This window comes from Thermobia domestica, chromosome 1 (genome assembly GCF_964235325.1).
Source record: "Thermobia domestica chromosome 1, izTheDome1.hap1.1, whole genome shotgun sequence".
Taxonomy (NCBI): domain Eukaryota; kingdom Metazoa; phylum Arthropoda; class Insecta; order Zygentoma; family Lepismatidae; genus Thermobia; species Thermobia domestica.
In genome coordinates, this window is record NC_137454.1 from 263,435,701 (window position 1) to 263,459,660 (window position 23,960).

General features: G+C 37.4%; 1 protein-coding gene across 1 annotated transcript in view; it reads left to right on the top strand.

Annotated features, from left to right (window-relative positions):
* Nucleotides 1-260: 260 nt before the first annotated feature.
* The window catches only part of LOC145679576 (uncharacterized), a 694,799-nt gene continuing 671,099 nt past the window's right edge, over nt 261-23,960 (top strand). Inside the window, exon 1 of the mRNA XM_081750156.1 lies at nt 261-577. Coding sequence (XP_081606282.1) covers nt 566-577 — 12 coding nt within the window. The 5' untranslated portion in view covers nt 261-565. The remainder of the gene's footprint in view (nt 578-23,960) is intronic.

The following is a 23,960-nucleotide window of genomic DNA, read 5'->3' on the forward strand; positions in this document are numbered from 1 at the left end:
AAAATTACGATGGTTAAAGATAGGCACGGGGAACGGCATGACGTCAACCGTCCCCCTACCTTTTCATATCCACTTTTACCCCTGGTGACCCCCATATTCTTAATCTGTACCCTAAAAGTTTCCAAAAAATAAATTAACATTTATGTTTTTTGTAAACTTGACAATTTCTTTATTCTTTTCTATAGTTAATAATATTTCATTGAAAGAATGTTACAATGTTACTGAAGAACATGCAATGGTATCGAGTTAGAGAGGAGTTATGAGTAATTGGGATTGAGATTTCAGTATAATTCATGTTCCGCAAAGAAACAATACCAGTGCAGGAATCTGTGATAATTTCATCTCTCTAATGTTCTTCTCTCTGTAGTTTTTTCTAGATCGCCATTAACGTTCGATACCATAACCCATAACCAGCTCAACGGGGCTGACTAGCGTAATGAAAACAACGATAATTCAATTTTGAAATTACATTATACTTTATTTACCTTTTAAAATTATACAAACAGTAACCCATTTTTCGCCACTTTTCTTATTTATTGTAACAACAGAGTGAAGTCAATGCACAATGCCGGAAAAGGTAAGGATTTAACTATGCTCAAGAGTTACCTTCTTTCATTGAACATGAAACTAGATATTTATTTTCTTTGCTAAGTAATGATAAAAGCTAATGTGCAAATTCCGAAAGTATACCAAGAAGATAAAATGACTAATTAGAAACGAAAGAATTTTGATGAAGCACAAAAGACATGATTTTATTTTAAGGAATTAAATCCACGCTTCATGTTGAATTCATAATAACAATAATAAATTTTCAGTTTAACGTCTGACGATTATGCCTTTTAAGGTAAAGAAGACGGATGATTAATGAAAGTGAATGATGGTGATTTTTTTTTTTTTTTTTTTTTTTTTTTTTGTGGTCTCCCACCGCAAGCTGAACACGGGGCAAAGCCAAATGTGCTAGTAACTAGACGAACGGAGAGGCCTATCATCATAATGGGTTAAGTTCCAAAGTTATTTGTCCGTTTCTAGCAAATTGTGAAAATTTACCGGGAAGAAATGGATAATTTGCTCGTTTGTGTGCTTGATAAGAAGTTGTGTTTATTTTTCTTTATAAGCTGTTATAAACATGAAACTATTTGGCAAGGGGAGGAAACTACTTCACGCAAGATTACCTCATGGTTGGATTATGGGAAAGTAACTAGCATTTGTATTCTAAACGTGGCTGCAGGTGTACAGAGACGCTCCAGTTGGTATCCTTATGCAGAGACGAGAAATTATACTATTAATTTTAACAAAATAGGTCCAAACTTCCATGACCCGACCCTACCCTACTCTAGTTATCTTTACCTTACTCTAATCAACCGTAACCTATTCTATTATACCCTTTTGAAGCAGTCCTAAAAATTGATGATTTTTAAATTTTCGTAGGTGTTATTATCCTTTTTGTCGAAAACCAGGCGGACGATCAACTATGGAATAAATGCCACGATAATAAACAATAATCTAATGTAATATGTAACTATAATATAACCTAATCTTAATCACTAATTATGTATTTAAAAGGCCAGAAATCTAAAATGTTGAAGATTTTCAGAAGAAATGAGTTGAATTAAGGGAAGCAGCATTGATTTGTCCCTTATGTAAAAATGGAATAGAAGTACATGTTGTAGAAGTGAAAAAGGTCAAATGCTAAAGAGATTATGCGAGGTGCTACCCAAAATACCCGAGTTTTTTTTTTAACCATGCAAACCAGTAGCAGTACGACATTCCGCCACTAGATGTCTCGAGGTACTGCACCACAAACTTACCCTACTAGATGTCATTTTTGGCGCATTCAGTTGTAAGTTGTTTTTGTAAGGACGTGTTTCAGTGCTTCTGCGATTTGTCAAGTGGCTGCGTTAAGAAGCAATGGATTTGCATCAAGTTCTGTGTCAAGTTGAAGAAAATTGAAGCAGAAACACACTGAATGCTGAAGCACGCATGTGGCGAGAGTGTACTTGAGTGAAGCAAGAGCATTTGAGTGGTTCAAGCACTCAAAGAAGGCCGCGAATCTGTGGAAGATGACAAACATTCTGGTCGAATGGCAACATACACAACACCGGAAATGATCGTGAAAGTGCGTGATAGTGATTCGCGAAGAGAGAAGCAGACAATTCACGTTTTTTGTAACAGACTTAGACTGTCGTACTTTACATGTTAACGAATTTTACCCAATGAACTGAAAATGAGAAGCGAAGTTTCTCCCTTGCCTTTTTAGAATCTACCAAAAATCCTCAGGAGCTGCAACAAAGAGTTCGAGAGTGTCCAAACTTCTTATCCAGAGTCATTACAGGTGATGAATTTTGGGTCTATGGTTTGACCCGGAAACGATGCAGCAACCATTACAATGGAAGACGCCATCCTCTCCAAGGCCGAAGAAAGCTCGAGAAGTTTGCAGGAACATCAAGTCGATGCTGATAATTTATTTCGACATTCGAGGAATTGTGGATAAGGAGTTTGTTCTACCTGGTAAGAATGTCAACGGGAAGTTTTAATGTGAGGCTTTGAAGAGACTAAGGGAAGATATTCGTCGCAAACGGCAGAGCTGTGACAAACGAAAAACTGGTTGCTCCATAATGACAACGCACCCGCGCACACCTTGCTCGTTGTGAGGAAATTCCTGGCCAAGAACAACATAGTAGCGATCCTCCATCCTCCACACTCCCCTGATCTAACCCGGTGCGACTTCTACCTGTTCCTGAAGACAAAACTCGCACTGAAAGGGCGACGTTTCGACTCCATTGAAGACATCCAAGTGGAATCGCAACGGGTTCTGAACACCCTTCACCCGGGCAGACTTCCACGAGTGCTTACAAAAGTGGAACGACACTGGGATCGTTGCATACATGCCGGAGGGGACTACTTTGAAGGTGACGGTGAACATTAGGATGTAAGGATAGTTTTCTGATTTTTACAATGACATTCTCGGATATTTTGGGGGGCACCTTGTGTATAGTTGTACTTACCGGAAGCAGCGGAAGGGAATATGAATACAATTATGCAAGTAGTTACCCCTAAACTAACCTTAACTTATCGAAGGGGAGCCATCATTTTTTAGTAAAAATTGTTACTATTTTGTTAAATATTGACTAATTTTGGTTGGGTTAGGTTAGTTTAGCTTAGCTTGGGTACTTTATGTTAGTTTAAGTGTGTTAGGTTTTTATTTCACGGTAAATTAAATTTGCACTTACCTTCACGGTTTGTATAGATCGGCGAAATTAGCGAAGTTGTAACATTTAAAAAAATAATAAGATGACCTCCTTTTACTAAACATACGCCATTCAATTATCTAATAGTAAATTCTGTGAATAGCAGGCCTACTACATAACTCCCATGGAGGTTAAGAATTTGAGATTCTCTATAAAGAACAATTTTTCCACTACTTTTCTTGCTTTAAGCATTATTATAACACATTTTAAGATGATATTTTCTTGGTGTATGCAAAAATAATTGCATACAAATTGATAGACCTAATGTGCCTGCAAACTAATATGTCATAAAGTAATTATTGAAACGGAAAACAAGCACAGTTTTACTACAAGCAAAAATTGTATCCTTTGCGTTACACGCTCTATTCTCACTCAGGCATGAAAAGAAATAGTGGTTTAGAAGTATTTTGCGACAGATGACTTTGTTGCCCCTTCACGGATAAAACATGCTCGCTACATTCGTGCAGACAACACCCACCAGAAAAAGGCTGTTTTTGTGTTAGTTGATCAATACAAGCTTGTATTGTATCTAATCCTTGTCAAAGTTGATTTCTTTGTTTCAACATTTGGTAATAGGATGTTTGTTGTGATGGTTGAAATTATTATCGGTATTGTTCGTGTCTCCATAAAGATACTAACTGGGTCGGGCTTTGTAATATTAACTCCAAAACTTACCTGCCGTTTATTCCACCTATCTCGTGTTTGCTTTGTGGAATAACAAAGAAATTTATTCATAAATTCATTTCCAGAAATTGTCATGTTTCTGTCACATTGTTTACATCGATACGGACATTCAGTAAGGAATATTCAAAATAAAATGTTCTCATGAAATGTTCTCAGAAACAGGAGAGAAACACACCTTGGGAATACAAGCAAATATTTCTCTAGCAAATATTTCTTTTTTCTATAGCAAAGACTAATAAAATGAATGATTATGGACTGAGAACGTGCGAGGAAAAGAAAGAATGCCATGAAAACTCATGATCACAATATCGTTCACCAGAAATTCACATAATCTGGGAGTGAACCAGACGTCTCGGGAATTAGAAATTATTGTTATAGCAATGAACAACCTTGAAAAAATATGGTGATGGAAGATTTAAATAAAATTGCAAAGGAGGAAGAAAATCTAATTTAGAGAAAACTCTCAGGCACGATGTTATCAATTACAAGTATTACACATTAAATTGTCACAAATTATTTGTTTTTAGCTCCTGGTAAAGCGATAGAATCATAAGTAAAAGCAGGTAGTTCTTACTGTTGGATTGTTAACTTAGTCGTAATAAACTACGGATTAGAAAGTGGACTCCCCCGCTTAGGGAAGAATTGGCATTTGGTGCACTGATGAAAGATGATTAGCAGAGGAAGAAAATGTCTGTTGGCAAACATGAAAATGCAGAAAAGGCCCTATGAAGTCATCAGGAGTACTTTTTATTTTTCTTTTCTTTCTTTCTTTCTTTCCTTTCTTTCCTTTTTTTTCAGAAATGGGACCAAATTTGAAACTTACCACGAAATTCATCGAGTAGATTCAACGTTTTTTTCGAAACTCAGGTTTTCCAGGTCGTCACCTATGACGTAAACAGCGGAAAACACGTAGCGAAAATTGAAAATTGCCGTTAAACGTATTACTAAATTAATTCAGCGAACACAGCGCTGGTATTGGAGACAGTGAACATGAATCATTATACCCTAGTGTTAGTAAAGTTATGAGTTCTACACTTCAGACAAGTGGTGAATCGTCATTCCAACGAGTATTGTGCTTCGTTACTTTCCACTTCCTATAGACACAGTTGAGCTATTTTTCTGGGATAGAAAGGTAATAAGACGATTTTTACGTACCTTTCCATTATTTTATTTTATTCTAGACTAGAAAGAAAGGTATTTAAAAACTTTGAGGGTATCTGGTATGCTTGCAGACTCATACGACAGTTTGTGCATGCGATATCGGGTGCAATGCAATTTCAAAATCTTTGCTTCCTCTTCCACGCGTGAATTCTCCGATAACCCTGCCTGTGCTGTGTCTGAGATATATTTTTCTTCAGGTATCCTCTTTGATGAGTTTGATTTTGACAGTGTCTCTTTCAGTAGCTATGTGAGATGTAGACCTACAGCTTAACGTGGGATCCGATCCACATGAGCTTCCGCGGAAATTGAACCCTAGCCTCCCATATTGGTTTCCGGGATGGATATACCATTTCATTGTGATATGCAGGTACGACGTAAATCACTCTCTTACTAAATTTCTTTTGCAGCATATTTTTCAACTTCACCATTTTCATTGTAATGTTGCGGCTCATCCTTCTGAAGATGATGCAAATACCATTCTCTAAGAACAGCAGCTAACTCCACTTTCCTATTTTCCATAATGTCTTCTTCAACACATTTACATAGGTTTTCCAATGATTTTGTGTGTACTGCAAGCATTTCCAAAGTGCTTTCACTTGAACCAGGTTGATTTCCTGTGAGCTGTCTTACAGAATGTGCACTACTTTTACATATAGCTGCTGCATCGGTAGTCTTCCAGAAGCTGATTTTACTGAATTTTCTTAGGATTTTTGTCACTTTGATTTTGTACGTAATGTGTTATATAGGGCTTATTAGTAGTGACGGAAGAAGTAGATACAGTCAGATATTCTTTCTTCTAGTCATGATGATTAATAGTTAGCTCATTACCCTGCAACATAAAAGTCTGAAATAATATCGTTGGTTTCAAGGACTTGTAACATTAAACTAACGTGCCGATAAAAAATTCATAGCTAATATTACTAAGTAATAACAAGAACTCGTTCAGAAAGATATACACTATATTTTTGAATCATATAGGTGGGAGGCCAGAGTAGAGGGATCTGCATATGTCTCCATTTTTGACCTTGAAAGTACTTACACTCTAACTACATAGAGTAAGTACTATAAGCACTTACACTTTAATTACTCTGGGTACTCTAAGTACATACACTCCAAGTACCTTAGTTGAAGTAACGAATATTTAATTACTCTACGTATGTACACTCTAATTATTCGAGTACACTCGTTGAAGTATTTAGTGTTTTAATTGAAGTACAAGTGTTTAATGGCAATTCAACTTGAATTATTACGGCTTTTTTACCGGTACTTTAGGAACAATTACTGACATGTAATATTCTTGGTTATGATAATGCTGTACCGGCCTGTAGTCTCATTACTTTTATGTAGCTTTTTTGAAGCAAATAGTTTTTGTAGTAACAATCTCATTACCATGTCAATTTTTTTGTATGTATATAACCTCAAAATTACTTTCACTTATTATTCGTATGTAAGCTAGCATTCTGCATATGTAGTTTTATGGTCGAACTGTAATTGTAGTTCGTAAGTATTCGTTACGTACCTTTCATTTGAATTAAACTTGTGTATTATGCTGATTACTAAACTTTTGCCATTAACATTAATATATGGCTGAAGGACACTTACCCTTTATACTCACCCTTCCTGGGCAGCAGGAAACATTCTTTCTTCTTTGAAGACCATCAATTTCCAAGGTCAAACCTCATCGGTTTAAGTCAGTCAGTTATTGTCGTGGCTGTTGTTGAGTGGTGAAGTAACGGGCCTGAGGCCTTGCCTTCCATGTTTGTTGCGTCGTGGCTTGTTTCTGAGTGACGTAACTGTTCTTCGGGGCCGCAGCTATCGCTGGCTCCGTGCTGGTCATCTGGAGTGTTCAGGGGCGAGGCATACTGTACAAATGCCTTCTTGGTTCTTTGGTGGCAATGTTCTCAATGTGTGGGTATGCAGAACTTCTGACCTGGCGCCAGAAGGAAGCTTATTGTTGTTGTCGGACCTCATTCAGCATCGCCAAGTTAAGATTTTCATGAAGTTGAGCCACCCTGGTGTCCCACGAGTTTCCTGTGATTGCTCTCACAGTTTTGTTATGAACTGTTGCAGCTGGCGGAGATATGTGTGTAGTACGTGGCCCCTGGCTTGGTGGGCGTATAGCAGATACCGATCTGACGCACATCTTGTAGACGTGAGGCTTGGTTTCATGGGTGATTTGGGGGCTATGGAAGAGTGGAAGTAGGGCTCGGAAGCGTTGTGTCGCCTTCTTCGCCGTCGTGGAGAGATGGAGGATGAAGGAAAGTTTCTTGTCGAGGATGACTCCGAAGTACTTTGCTTGTGGACTGAGTGGGAGGTTGGTTCCTTGTAGGGAGAGGTCGATGGGTCTCTTCTTCCTGTTTTTTCTAAAGTCCACCAGGGTGGTCTTCTTGGGATTTATCTGGATGCGCCAATTCCGTGTCCAGTTTTCCAACATGTGTATGTGTCGCTGCAAATAGACTTCTGCATACTGGTGATTCAGATGGCTGGCAAACAGTGCGGTGTCATCGGCATAGGTGGCAGTGGTGCTGGTAGTGGTCTGAGGAATGTCGCTGATATATACGTTGTAGAGAATGGGGGAGATGCAGGAAGCTTGCGGAACTCCCGCTCTAAGTCTTCCTGACGTGGTGGTGTTACCTGCATGGTGTACATGGAAACTCCTGTTTTGCAGATAGTTGTGTAACAGTTTCACGAGGTAGGTTGGGAAACTCCCTTGCATGAGTTTATGAATGAGACCTTCGTGCCACACTTTGTCAAAGACCTTTTCTATGTCTAAGAAAAGGCCTAAAGTGTGCTCACGTTCGTTAAATCTAAAGGTGATGTCATCTACCACTCGCACTAGTTGAACTGTCGTGCCGTGTCCTGGGCGAAAACCAAATTGATGCGGCGGGAGGATGTCCTGGGCTGTGATATGCTGCTGTAGCCACCGTTGGATGACACTTTCCACAAGTTTGCTAAGGTGAGATAACAAACAGATGGGATGATGGTTTTGAGTTCAGATCTGTTCTTCAGCGTCTTATGGATGAGTATGACTCTTGTGTCCTTCCAGGCTGGAGGGAAGTGGCCGGTGTTGAAGATGGCGTTGATCAAACGGCAAAGGAGCACTATGATTTTTCTTGGTGCGTGTTTGAGCGCTTGGGGAGGGATGCGATCCGGTCCAGCGGCACGGTGGGTCGGGGATGCTTTACAATTTGTTCCACTTCTCTTGGACGTACCAGTGGGGGGTGGTTCAGCAGTTGAAGGTAATTGACAGTGTGGATGGAGTACTGAGCTGCCTCTAGCCTCTCGGCGTCAGGTTGTATATCATTCGGTTGAAAAGCACCTTCCAGGTAGTCCACAAAGAGGGTGCCTTGCTCTTCCGGGTTGTATACCAATCCTTGTGTACCTCTGAGGGGTTGCGCACGTGGTGGGCCAGTAGGTCCGGCAAGTGTTCTGACTAGTCGCCAAAAGTCACGTAAAGGTGTGTCCACCTGTAGGGTGGGTTCACTTCTGCAGACGCCTGCGTAGCAGCCTCTTTATTCTTATGGAAAGGGACTTCCATACACGATTGTGTTCTGAGTGTCGTGTTCGCTGCCAAAGATTTCGTGCTCTTCGTTTGAGGTGGATGAGTGCCGATGTGCGGGCCTCTGCCGGATCTGATTGCTGCTGGTGAGATGGATTGTTGCTGGTGGTGGCGGTCACATCCATCGTAGTAAGAATGTTGGAGGTTAAGGATGCTACTGCTGTGTTGATGTCTTCAAGGGTGCGTAAAGGAATACGGGGGTCCACTAAAGCTGCCATAATGTCCGTGTATTGCTGCCAGTTGGTCTGTCGCGGTGTAGGTAGTTGCCTTGCTGGAACATGTGTGCGGAGGGCCACTGCTAGCTTGATGGGGATATGGTCTGAGCTGAGTTCCGGAATGGTAATGGGGCCGTCCGTCAAGGCGATGTTTGCGCTAAGCACCATGTCCAAGATATCGGCTTGCCCGCCATTCCGGGGGAAGTGAGTAGCTTCCGTGGGCGCGGAAGGCAGAAAGTCGACGCTATGGAGAGCCTGATGGAGAATGTGGCCATTTCGGTTGGATGTTCTTGAATTCCAGTGTGGGTGTTTGCTGCTTAAGTCTCCACCAACCAGTACTATGTGTCCCAGCCTCCTGAGAAGAGTGAGGTCTGGCGGGTGAATAGGCCCATTATGAGGTTTGTAGGCGGAGATCAGCTGCAGTGGGCCGTCCGGAGAGTGGACCGTGACTCTTATTGTTTCAAGTGAGGTTAGTACCGGCGTGGGGAGTGGGTCGTAGGCAATGTGCGACTTTGTGAGAATAGCCGTACCGCACATGGATCCTTGTCGGTCTGAGCGGTATGTTGTTTAGTTCCCGACAGTAAATTCCTTGTCGGGCTTAAGGTGAGTTTCGCTGATGAGGGCCACGTCTATTCTTTCTCGGGTGAGGAAATCCTGTAGTTCCTCGCGTTGCTTTGCTATGCCGGCAGCGTTCCAGCACGCCACTATCAGATTGCGGGTAATAGCAAATTTATTGCGTCCCATCATCCAAATGGTCTGCGGCTACTTCCAGGACAGTAGTCATTTTGATGATGGAATCTGTGTCTGCAAGTATCTTTCTTAAACCTTTCTTCAGCTTCTCTATGATGGATGTGAGATTCAGTTTCTTGAAGAGATCTAGAAGTTCTTTGATAGAGGCTGCTAGCGAGGGTTCGTTTGCTGGATAGGTCTCTGCAGGTGGAGGCGTGGTCTGTTGGCTAGTACGGGAGTGCTTGGCGTTGGCATCCGTGGGTCGCACTGCCTGAGTGTTTGTCGTAATCTTAGCACTGTCACTGGTTGCACTATCATTAGTTTTACTGTCAATGTTCTTATGCGGTTGCTGAGGGGCTGTTTTTGATGGTTGGGATGTGGTCTTGTTGGTGGGTGTGGACTTGGCTTTGGAGGCCGTTGAAGGGATGGAAGAATTTTGAGCTTTCTTGTTGGGTGCTGCAGCAGGTTGTTCTGTGCAGGTGTTGGACTCTTGTTGGTTGGCTGCTCTTCTGTTCTTTTGCGTTTTGATATATTCACATCCTTGGTAGTAGGCGGGGTGATTGCCGCCGCAGTTGACACACGACGCTGGTCATTCACGGGTCTTCTTGAGGTATTCCGACGTATGGTGCTCGCCGCTGCATTTTACGCGCCGGGCTTCCGCTCGGCACGTCAGTTGGGATTACCCGAGCCGCTGGCAGCAGAAGCACTGTAAGATGTCCGCGCCTTTGTAGGGCTCAACTTCCACCCCATAGCACAGGATATAGCGGAGGTCATAGATTTTTTCGCTTCCTTAGACTTAGTGAGGTGCACCAGAAAGAGCGGGAAGTAAGGACGCTGCCCTGTGCTGTCAGGTCTGCCTTGAAGCTGGGTCACCGAGATGACCGGGAATTCTTGGTCCACTAGATCTTCGTAAATGTCCTTGGTTTCAGCGTCTATGGAAAGCTTGCGTATGATCACTTTCATTGATTGGGATGCTTTTGGAAGTTCCGTGGAATAGGAGTAGCCTTGGCTGTAGCAAAAGGCGTCCAACTTCTCGAAGTCGCGCGGTGTAGTGCATTGAAACTTGACATAGTCGCGACGCTGCTCCAGTTTGGGAGGGCAGTTGGGTCTTGACTATGGATTTCACGAAGGCAAACCTGTTAGTAATGTTATAGATGTAGATTGGGGGAATCTTCTTGGCTGCTGCTACCGATGGGGGCGCTGCAGACGTTGGCCTGTGACGTCCTCCATGTCCACCACCACCACCAGGTTCACTGTCGAGAAGTCCACTGAGGAGCTGAAACTGAGGTCGCTAGCGGAAGATGACTCTTCAGGGGGGATCACTTTTTGTGCGGTGGGATCATCTGGAGCATACAGCTCCGTGTTGTGAAGGCTGTCTTCTATCACTTCTTAGCTGCACTTGTCTAGCTTGCTAGCAGGGAGGGATAATCGCTGGCGGGGGCTGGTGCCGACTGCTGTGTATCGCAGTCCCTTGAACTTCTTTTAAATTTCCTTTGTCTGACCCGGGAGGTCTTTCCTGCACTTGTTGGGTAGCGTGGACATTATATGCACTGGTATAATGTATACTGCCTCAGAAAAAGACCGCGTAGGGACAGGTTTAAGTGATTCTTAAAAGGGACCTGAACAGTATACTATTTGTATCGTCGGTAGTAATTTGTTGGTTCGTATTGTTTTAACTCTGGTCACGAGCGTATTAGACCTGCTCGGATAGGCAGAACTTTTCTTTTCGCCTTGTATTCTTGAGTCAATATAGTCAGTCTTTATTAATATGGGGATCACTATCTTTTAATGTTCAAGCATCCATTTTGTTCTAACGCACCCTGCCGGGTGCTCGTAGCGCACTATGCACTATGCGCTACTGAATACTAACTATGCACTCCACTACATTATCATAGCACTGTGTATTGAACCAGAGTTTACAAATAGTTACCGTAATGTTTATGTTGGTAGGTAAAAGTTTATTTTTCACCAAAAGTTTATTTTTCCTTGCGGAAACACTATTTTAACGGAATGAAAACTCGCACGACTTGGCTAGTTTACACTAACATTCGTGTATATCCATCGGTTTAACTGCTTTGTACTCTCTTATATTCATATATGGAATTGATTTGTATGTAAGAAATATTAATTAGTGATCTTTTGTAATTGTTTGGTAGGAATTATCATATTTCTAATTTTTCATAAGTTCAGAATAATTTTGTTGCGTGTAATGACGGCATAGGTTATGTATAAAGAATTAGTAATAATTCAATATTAAATTAATTTACTTGGAGGTGACACAGCACAGTAATTCTCTTTACTTGGTTGGAAGAGAGGGAAGAACGTGAATGAATTCTTTAGTGATCAGTGGAAAGACGGGATGAGAAAAAAATATTTTTTTGGCGCAAGTGAATAAGGTCGCCGAGAGTTTTATGTTAATTTTTCCTTGTTTCATATTGTCTGAGAAAAGCGATTATATAACAGCAGGGACAGCTGATTTTTTCTGTAACAGGTAGCAAGGGTCTTATTTCTGTTTCTGTGTGTGTGTGTATGTGTGTTTGACCTTCAAACTACAGCGGAAGAAACATATCTTTATATTTTTCTTCGTCCGTTAGATAATATATGTTACATATGAGCTGCAGTAGTTGGGATATTCTGATTAAAATATATTCCTTATTAATAATTATTTGTGAGTTTACGTACAATTAAATCAAAACAAATATATTTCATAGGCGGAAACCTTTGTGTGTGTTTATGTTTGAAAGTTTATTGTCCCATGATTATATCTTTTGGATTAAGGAGAGGAATGAATGAAGTATGCATTTATAATTTGGTGGAACGAGAATGTAGGAGAAACAGGAGAACTCTGGACACAGTTTTTCGTACTAGAAATACACTGAATGAACGAAGGCATTTCGTTTCAGAAGTGACAGTTTATAGACAGTACTATTTACTGTTTACGAAGTTTTAGTACCAAACATTTTATAAGAAGAGAAACGTATTGTAGGTAAATAATGTTGCAAGCGTAACATGGCACAGCTAACGAATGAAATCCTGAGTATGGAATTAGATTATTATATATCTATACATAATACATTAGGTTGAAGGAAATGGATCGAAAATAAGTTGTATCATATTATTGAAGTTGATTGCTTGACTGAAGGATATCTCTTTAAAACTGAAAACCCACAATTATTTTATACTGAGAGTACAATAGCAACTATGTATAAAAAGATAGTAGACTAGTAAAGGAGATATATGTAATAACAGGATTGCACATTACGACAAGTTTGGCATCATCTAAACAGTGTAAGTAGCAACAATAGTGCGTTCGTTTTTTATTAGGATTAGCTTTATATACAAATTGAAACATTCAATTTATAATAAGGAATACCACTTGAAACACTATAGTTTTGTTTTATTTTACTGCGTCAGGTAGATCGTAGAAAGCAAGCAGCAGCACAATTGGTGACAACTATTAGTATGACTGTAAACTATGGGATTTAGTGTGAATGAGAAACCGGGATGTCTAGTGTATATAATAATAATAATAATAATAATAATAATAATAATAATAATAATAATAATAATAATAATAATAATAATAATAATAAGTATGGTTATCTAATTTTGACATCTAGAAGATTATGCAATTAACATTGCATAACTGTTTTGAGGGTTCCATATGATATTTAGAGGCAGCCTGATACGATTTTAGTTAAGTGTGCTTAAGTATTCCTTGTGTTGAACAATTTTTTTCGTGCTCTTGAATTAAGAAGATTAGAATATGTTAGATAAACTAGAAAACATTCCCACGCATTGCTATGCTATTGGATTGAAATATTGAACTTAACTATTTTCAGGAAATTGTTCAGTTACTGTTTCACTGGATCTTTGAATGATTAAAATGTAAGATTTAGGCTACATGAATCAGGTGCTGTTGTTTAATGTGTAATCTTAGCTATTACTATGATATGTAACCGATTCCATTGGGAAGTTTCCAGAAATAGGACGAGGTGGACTTAATTCTAAGCAAATGAGAAATGGCTTGTTTTAAGATAGCATTGCGTAGTTTACCCTTTAACTGGCCTACACACTGTCTACAAGATGTAACTAGCTCTATTAAGTGTTAGGATGGGTTGCATTTTAGATATTACGAAAGCTTTATGCAGTATACTTGACGTTTTTCCTACGTAAAAATAACGTATTTTTATATAATGTTTCATAATTTTCTTTGTAAGTTTGTGATTTTTGTGACAAAAGCTTGCATTAGGAAGTGTGCTGCAAGCTATTTTGTATTTGTATAATTATTACCATAATTATATTTGTTATACTTCAAACAAAATCAACGAGACTTGCAGCATAATAAATGACTGCTCATTATTTTATTTAACAAATCATATTGTATTCAAATTATTTTGTTTGAAATGTATGGAAACTATATAATTGTGTTCTTATATTTGATATTGAGGAATTCCGGAAGTCTTAATATGTGAATTTGATCATAAGACTTCTAAGAAGGAAGTGAAGAATAGCAAGCAGAACGACAATGGCACCAACTGTCTGTAAATCAGCAATTCACAACTTTTAATGCAAGTTGGCTACTAGTATGCAACTGACAGATTATTAGTTTTGCAGATGCTCGCTTGCTGCTAACTTGGAGATTAGAAAACTTTCTAAAGTTCCGCAAAACTAGTGCAAGTGAAGCGCAAACTTATGCTATGTAGGATGTGATATACTCTGCAATGAAGCAGAAGCGGAGCTGGTGGGTCACATACCTAGAACAGATAGAAGATGGACGAGAAATAGCATACACTGGATTTTCTAGAGATAAGAAGCGATGTACATAGAAGACAATCGAATACAAAAGGTATAGATATAACCAGTCGTTTAGCAGAAACTGTTCAAATGGAAAAGATCAGCTGACGGAAACATGTAGAAGAAAAATTGTGGAGACCTTCGTTCATCAGATGATTGATATCATTTGAATACTTATGAAAGTTACACATTTTATATTTAAGCTGAACGTTACAATTTCTCTACAGTGGTAGGAAAATTATCTATCAGTTGGCAACACTGACAAACGTTAAAAGCACAGACGGTGGATAGTTTAAATTATTTATTTTTACCTCCTAATAGCTTTCTAGTCTTACATACATCCCTTGTATTTATGTTTCTTTATTATAAACATGAATATGCAATGCATTTTGTTTATGCGGTTAGTTTTAATTATTTGATACTGTACTGATTGGTATATTATTTCAATTACTAGAAGATAGTTGGAAAGTTTTGTGTAGCTAGACGATTATGGAGACCTTAGAGTATTGTGATATGAGCGTGTTTTTAAGTTAAAGCAGAAGGGTGAAACAGAATCATGATGAAAATTTGTAGAAGAAGAATGTGTAAGGAAATAAGAGATTCGTGAATTTAGAGATACAATTGAAATCATATTTAGTTATTAAACTAAAATATTTGATAAAGATTTCTAAATTTTCTGTAATTTTATCTGACATATTCAGTTAAAAATGCGCACATTATACACAAGTAACGTTGTTAGACACGTATTTGAAGACATTTAGTGGTACTTTGATACATTTTTTAAAGATATGCCTAAATATTATTTTCAACGATATATAATTGTTTTGACTATATAGCTAAAAAGCATTCCTACTGATATGTATTTTGGCTATATGTCTTGTTTCCCAAGGTCCTAATACGTGATATAAGCTATTCAGTATTTAATGAACTTATCTCGTTCATCCACTACTAAATTACATACTTCAGTTATACATTTAAATCAGTAAATTCTTAACTTATGAACCAGCTAGTTATTAGTGTGAAGAACACATCACATCAAAATAAATCATAACTGAGGAAATCAATTATTTCTAAGTCTTCAGCAGTGAAGATTCAGATGTAACTATCTCAAGTTTTCAAATTTGTATTTCAATTGTAAGTGCAACTGTTATGATTACGTTTGATATTTTAGTTTCATATCTAAATATAACTTTAAAGTTCGTTTGTTTATTATCTATATAAGTACACGTTTGTATTCATACTTTTAAAAATACCTATAACACATTTCCAATGAAAGGAAAATTTTATGCATTTTACTTTATCCGAAGAAAAAATATGTAGTGTATTCTGCTGCAAGAGAAATGTTTCTGGAATTCAGTTTAACAGAAAAAGTTCGTAACAAAATGTTAATAAAAATTTTAGTGCAAAACTTAATGTATATTGTAATCAAAGGTTTCTACAATTAAGTTTATCAGAAGTTAGAAAAACTGTAGTGTCAATTTTCTGCAAGAAAAGTTTCTGGAATTTAGTTTAACAAAAAAAGGTTTGTAACAAAATGTTAATAAAACACTTTTAGTGCAAAATTTATTTGTATAGTGTTGTAACAAAAAGTTTACCGAAAAGTTTATCTATTTTTAGTTTATCAGAAACGTTAGAAACAATATGTAGCTTAATTTTCTGCAAGAAAAATTTCTGGAATTCACTTTAGCTAAAAGTTAGTAACAAAATATGTTAATAAAAAATTAGTGCAAACGTTAATGTTTAATGTAACAATAAACATTCTTCATTTTAGTTTATCAGAAACGTAAAAAATATGCAGCATAATTTTCTGCATGAAAAGTTTCTGAAATTCACTTTAAAAAAAAGTTAGCAACAAAATGGTAATAAAAAAGTTAGTGCAAAAGTAAATGTTTACTGTTGTAACAATAAACTTTCTGCATTTTAGTTTATCAGAAACGTTAGAAACAACATGTAGTGTAACTTTCCGCAAGAAAAACTCCTGGAATTCAGTTTAACAATGTTAGTAAAAAATATGTTAATAAAAAAATTAGTGCAAACGTTAATGTTTAATGTAACAATAAACATTTTTCATTTTAGTTTATCAGAAACGTAAAAAATATGTAGCATAATTTTTTGCATGAAAAGTTTCTGAAATTCACTTTAACAAAAAGTTAGCAACTAAATTGTAATAAAAAATATTAATGCAAAAGTAAATGTTTAGTGTTGTACCTAAACACTCTGCATTTTAGTTTATAAGAAACGTTAGAAACAATATGTAGCATAATTTTCTTAAGAAAAATTTCTGGAATTCAGTTTAACGAAAGTTAGTAACAAAATGTTAATAAAAGTGTAGTGCAAAAGTTAATGTTTAATGTTGTAACAATAAACATTCTGCATTGTAGTTTATCAGATAAGTTAAAAAGAATATGTAGTGTAATTTTCTCAAAAAACGATTTCTGGAATTTCGTTTAACAAAAAAGTTAGTAACATAATAAGTTAATAATGTTTTTAGTACAAAAGTAATTTTTTAATGTTGTATCAATAAACATTCTGCCTTTTAGTTTATCAGAAACGTTAGAAACAATATGTAGTGTAATTTTCTGCAAGAAAAGTGTCTGGAATTTAGTTTAGCAAAAAGTTAGTAACAAAATAGGTTAGTAAAAAAACTTTAATGTTATTTGTATAGTGCTGTAACAAAAAGTTACTGGAAAGTTTCTCTATTTTTTTAGTTTCAGAAAAGATAGAAACAACATGTAGTATATTTTCCTGCAAGAAAAAATCTTCTGGAATTTAGTTTCACAATAAAGTTAATAACAAAATATGTTAATAAAAATTTGCTGCAAAAGTTAATGTACAATGTTGTAGCAAAAAGTTTCTGGAAATTACTTTAACAGAAAAGTTAGTAACAAAATTTCAATAAACGTTTTAGTGCAAAATTAACTGTATTGTGTTGTAACAAAAAATGTTACTGAAAGTTTCTCTATTTTTAGTTTATCAGGTAAGTAACAAATATTGTCTAATGTGGTTTCGTGTACGAGGAAAGTTTCTGGATTACAGCCTAACAAAAAAAATTAGTAACAAAATATGACAATAAAAGATCTTTAGTACAAAGGTTATTGTATAATGTTGTAACAAAAAGTTTGTGCATATATTTTACTTTCAAGAAAAAGGCTTTTGGAATTTATTTTAGCCAAAACAATGTAAAATAGTAAAAAAAATTGGCGCAAGTTTATTTTGTATAGTGTTGTCACAAAAGTATTTCTGAAAAGTTTCAGTTTAACAGAAAAGTTAGTAATAATGTACAGTATAATTTCCTCTAAAGGAAAAAACGCCCTTAAATTTATAATAGAAAATATATATATAGATAATATAGATAATATATCGATAATGTATAATACAACGGAAATATGTGTTTTTAAAGGCACTGTTGAAAAATTTCGATGTTCAATGTTATATTCTGGATGGCAGATTCCAAAATACCGGTCAGAAGGGTTAATCAAAATCACAGCAATATTCCCTACCAGGCCGGTGAAATACCGGCCAGTTAGCAACCCTACTCGTAAATCAGAATACTGAATGCAACAAAATACTTCACCATGCATTCTATAGATTCTGCGAAATGAATTTCATGAAGAGGTTCAAATAAAACAAGATACTGTGTTATAATTTACCCATTAACAGTCTACTTTGTGAATTTGTTATATCTTCCACTTATCAATTTCCTGTATGAGATGAGAATAACGGTTTCTGCTCAAGTTAGAAAGAAAAAAGTGCATTTTTCTCATAAGGATTCAGCTCACGTAAGAAATAATGAATAAATTTAATAATAAGAGCCGAGGATTGATAAACTAACTCAGCAATAATGATTATAAGAAAAATATAAATATAAAAACCAAAAAAATCCATCATCGTTCAAATAAGTTGAATATAGTGAATCCCACGATAGTGTAAACATACCTATTGACACAATAGTGTGTACAAAGTCTTGTTAGAAAAATATCAATAGTATATGACACTTTTTTTAATGTTTCTACCATTTTGACAGTCCCCCACATTGTTTTCGTTCTGGCGGCGCCCCTAATTGTGTAAAAACGAAACTTTCACCTGTAAATTTCTGTACAAACTATGTACAAACGATTTCGACTATTTGTGCTTGAATTGGACATGGTGGGGGGTTACCACTTGGACAGCCCCCACTTTGTTTTCGTTCTGTTGGCGCCCCTAATTGTGTACAAACGAAAATTTCGCCTGCACATTTCTGTACAAACGATTGCGATAATTTGTAATTGAATTGGACATGGTGGGGGAAACCACTTAGACAGACCCCACTTTGTTTTCATTCTGGCGGCGCCCCTAATTATTTACAAAACAAAATTTCTCCTACTCATTTCTGTACAAACGACGTACAAACGATGGTGACTATTTGTGATTGAATTGGACATCGTGGGGTCTACCATTTAGACTTCCACCACTTTGTTTTCGTTCTGGCGGCGCCCCTAATTGTGTGCAAACGAAAATTTTGCCTGCAAATTTTTGTACAAACGATTGCGACAACTTGTGATTGAATTGGACGTGGTGGAAAACTTCCATTTAGACAGCCCATCCCACTTTCTTTTCGTTCTGGCGGCGCCCCTAATTGTGTACAAACGAAAATTTCGCTCGTGCGTTTCTGTACAAACGATGTACCAACGATTGTGACAATTTGTGGATGAATTTGACATGGTGGGGGGCTATCATTTAGACAGCCCGCCCACTTTGATTTCTATCTGGCGGCGCCACTAATTATGTAAAACAAAAATTTGACCTGCACATTTTTGTACAAACGATATAGAAACGATTGCGACGATTTGTGATTGAACTGGACAAGGTAGGGGGCTACAATTTGGACCGCACTCCCATTTTGTTTTTGTCCTGGCGGCGCCCCTACATGTATACAAATAAAAATTTCGCCTGCACATTTCTGTACAAACGATGTACAAACGATTGCGACGATTTGTAATTGAATTTTACATGGTGGGGTCTACCATTTGGACAGACCCCACTTTTTTTGTTCTGGCGGCGCCCCTGATTGTGTACAAACGAAAATTTCGCCTGCACATTTCTGTATAAACGATTGCGACGATTTGTGGTTGAATTTGACATGGTTGGGGAGGGCTACCATTTGGACAGCCCCCCACTTTGTTTTCGTTCTGGCGGCGCCCCTAATTGTGTACAAACGAAAATTTCGGTTGCACATTTCTGTACAAACGATGTACAAACGATTGAGACCATTTCCGATTGAGTCTTGAATGTTGGGGGGGGGGGGGCTGTCTAAATGGACTTGAAAAGCAGTACTGCAAAAATACATGTAATTTGTATTGAGCACCATAGGAGGCAATGTTCATTTCCGGTTTTGAAGGGCGGTGGAATTGAATAAACGATGGCTGAAAATAGTACTGTGATAATAATTATAGTAACTCAGATTGTGCACTCTCGGGAAATGCCATAGAGGGAATTTCGAAGCTCTAGGCCCAAGAGCCACCTCTTAATCATCACTGACTGCCATTTCAATAATGTGTTTTATGGTCTTATGTCCGTGTTTCCATGCTTTCCCTCCCCCTCCAACTGGATACTTGATACTTTTTCTATTAAAAATTTTTGTGCTAGTTTTCTGTCGAAACCTTGAGTTTTGTACTCTCATCGGTTTCGAGTTAGTTAAGTTTAGGATTCCCTTAAGTTAGTTAAATTTAGGAATTATTTAAGTTTAGGATTCCCTTTCTTCATCGAGGTTATGTGAGACGTAGACTCAAAGATTATGATGAAATCCAGACACAATAATCGTCCAAATTTTGTAAGCTCTATAGTTATCAACGTTAAAATCGGAAATGGCCCATTTCTACCACTTACAGTTGGCGAATCACCTCCATTAAGGAACTCCCTCAAGAGGAATCACTCTACTTATTTATTGCAAAAAGCAGAATTAAAAAACTCGAATTCGTCCAAAGTTATCGTGTGAAGTAACGGCCGCTCGTATGTACGTACTAATATCGATAATTTCCACTACACGATCCCAAATAATACTTCATATACCCCCGCCACACACACACACTAGCATAGGTACACCCGAAAGTATACTTGGTAGTATCCACACGCTTACGCCGGAAACTAGAAACACACACACACAGACACATAGAGGGAGAAAACTCCTAACACATGAAATTGTTCCATAATGATTGATTCGTAATATGATGTATATGGGTTTCTTAATGGTAGTATAACAAAATGCCTTCAAATTGACCACAAAATAAAAATGAAATTTATTTCTCAAATTTTGTAAAATCGAAGTCGGTGGGCATTATGTGAACAGTCTACAATAACAATATATGCAAATAAATATTAATATACTTCACTTTTTCCAGTGGGTGCAAGAAAGCTTCGAATAGTGTTTGGTGTCATAACCATTAGCAGATGTAAATATATATATTGTGGTCTCGTTATCGAGACGAGATGAGATGCAAGCAGTGTCCTCTCTCGTGAGCAACACGTAAAGGTATTTGAGTCGAGTTCCAGCTCGACTAGTGCCCATCCCTATTTGTATGTTCAAAACAGGATTTTATTCTTTATGAAAACAGCTAGCAACCATAGATCACAAATAATATTACTCTGTAAAATTCATAATATTAATATATCTAAAATTTTCATTTTCATTTTCGTTAACCAACTACTCTACGAAACTAACTTAATATACACTCGCTTGGTACTTGGTAGAGTAACACTCACTCACTTATAAGGAAATCAATCTGACAAAATACCTTAAGGTTTCGCATATTTTGTGTTTTATTTCTATTTAATCCTTTGTTTAATACCTATGATTGTTAGAGCTGTGCTATATGTAACTAAAATTATGAGAAATTCACGTTATTTTTCTAATAGAGCATAAAATTTCCTCTCTCTTTGCAAGATTCGCTGTGCGTTTACCACGCTTACGAATATGGAACTTAGAATTTGACTATCAAAGTTTAGGAGATTTCTTTTTTAATTATAACTCTCTTATTTCTTAATATCTTATTGAAGTATTTTTTTTTTTTTTTTTTTTGGGAAATATGTGTTTCCTTCTTCTGCATATTTCCAAGAAAACATGTGACAATTTAAATCGTAAGAAAGAGTGTTATTCTCATTTATGTAATTTCTAAAGACATGCGACAGAAATTCTGGACAGAAGTGTACCTGTAGGACATGAGGAATTACAAGAAGATTATGTGAACGAACAATACGCAAAAACTAAACGAAGGCGGTTTTTTATATTCTGTGGGGAAAAAGTTTTAGGGGGGCAAAAAACCCCACCCAAAGGTCTTAAATTTGACGTCCGCAAGGCAAGAAGTGAACCGAAGTGAATAAAATTGTACACAGACATTGTAGACGTAAAATGAGGGAATACCTGTTTCGTTATTCTGGCGAAACGGTTGGGTGGGGCATAGACCCTCCAAACAGTTAAGCACGAAATACAAAGAAACAGTATAAGGAAAATACGCAACAAATAAGAGAATACATATTTTGTTAGTTTGAGTGGAATAACCGTATATTGGCCACCCCCCCCCTTCCCGAAAAAAAGATATTACCGCAGGAAATCGTTAATTCCACTAGATGTCATCATCATCATCATAGGTATTCTGCCTTTATTGGCAGGCAGTGTTGAATTCAGACATTTTCACCCGGGGGGGAATGTCAACTCCTCGGGGGGAAGGATTGTTTTTCTGTATTTTTGCAAGAAAGCAGCATATTTAACAATTCCATTCACCTGCACATCTTACCTAATATTGAGACTAATTGCTGATAAATATTCAATGCGAGATTATAATTAAAAAAAAAAAAAAAAAAAACAATCGTTTAATTCTATCTAAAACATTAAATAAAGACTGACAAAAATATTTTACACGAAAGTTTAACTGCTATTTAGATCCGTTACACAGTCACGCAGAGCTCCGCGCGCGGAGTCCCGCGTGGCAACATTGTTTCATTGTTTCTTATGGATGCATACATAATCACGCGGAGCAGCCTCCGCGTGGCCCTATCCGCGTTCTGTCCTCCGCGAGGCGGATAGGGCCATTGAGCAAATGGGTGCTTACATAGTCAAGCGGAACTCCGCGCGCGGAGCAGCAACTTCTCTTTAAAATGTAAAGAGCAAGGTGCATAGTAGCAAAACCAAAACGGAGATTGATCCAGAAAGACTTATTACAGAAGTTGAATTAAGACCATGTTTGTGGGATCCCGCTTGCGTAGAATACAAAAATCGTGAGATTCGCAATTTTTCCAACTAATTCATCGAACGACCGGACTGACATGCGAAAATAATTGAAGAACTTTTTCTCATTTTGTCGCAAACTTACACACACAGTCACAAAAGCTCCCTTAAAACTTCTTTGAGTAACAAAGGGATGACTTTGGAACCGCCTATTTTTCTGTGTTCGTTTTCTCTTTTTATAGAGATAATAAGAAGCCAGTATTGTCCTTTCGATCTTATTCATGTTGACTCGCAACACTGACTGAGGAGAATTTTGTATGTAATCACGTGACGCGTAGCGCGTAGCTACGGATGACTGTGTAGGCACACACGCGTTGCGCGGAGCTCCGCTTGACTGTGTAACGGACCTTACAGTAGCTATTTTTGTTATTATTTCCTATATTCAGTAGTTACTTTTTGTTACTAATGTAGAAGTTTTTAAAAAGATTTAAATTAACTCAAATACTTTTTTGTCCTAAAACAAACATACATAGGAATATCTTAACAAAAAGTTATCATTCTTTCTCACACTTCTGATTCTAAATCAAGCATATTAGCCTTGGTATAGTTTAGTTTACGAAATCTTCAGTAGGATTAGTGCCGTGCCGTGGAAAATCAGTGCTTGGCGCGAGAGTATACGACGGCACCCCCGTATATATGAGTGAGGTCGACAGACCAGCAGCGAAAGGTAAGAAAATCTTAAAAAGTAAACCCTGCTTTTCGTTGATTTTGAACACTTTTCACTACTTTTTTCCTTTCATTTTATATATGTACACATGTGCACTGTGTTTCATTACTCTGTTTTTCTTTCCTTGTTTCCTTTTCTTTTTCCCTCCCGAATTTTGCGCCCCTTACTTCGGCGCCCGAGGTTGTCGCCCCGCTTGCCCCTCCCCCATGGCACGGCACTAAGCAGGATCTTCATCACCTTCAATAACAATCTTTCATTTATATACTACTATCATATTGATAAATTCTATATAAATCTAACTCAGGAGGGATAACTGTTCCTCCCTGATCCCTCTAAATGACGACCTCTGAATCTCATCCTTTAACTGACTTATTTTTAATTAAAGAAAGGTGTGTTTACTTTAACAATCGTAAATCACATTTACGTCTGTTACTTCCGATGCGAGAAATAGGATATAGGCGCTCTATTTCAAATAACGCAAGAACTGTACATTTTCAAGAACTGAAGTCTGGTGACATCAGAGATCATATGAAATGATCGAAAGATCTTCCCTATCTTTCCTTTCCTTTCTCAATCTGTACTAGTGTACCTACTAATATATAATATTATAATATAGGGCGAGAGTATAGTACCTACTAAA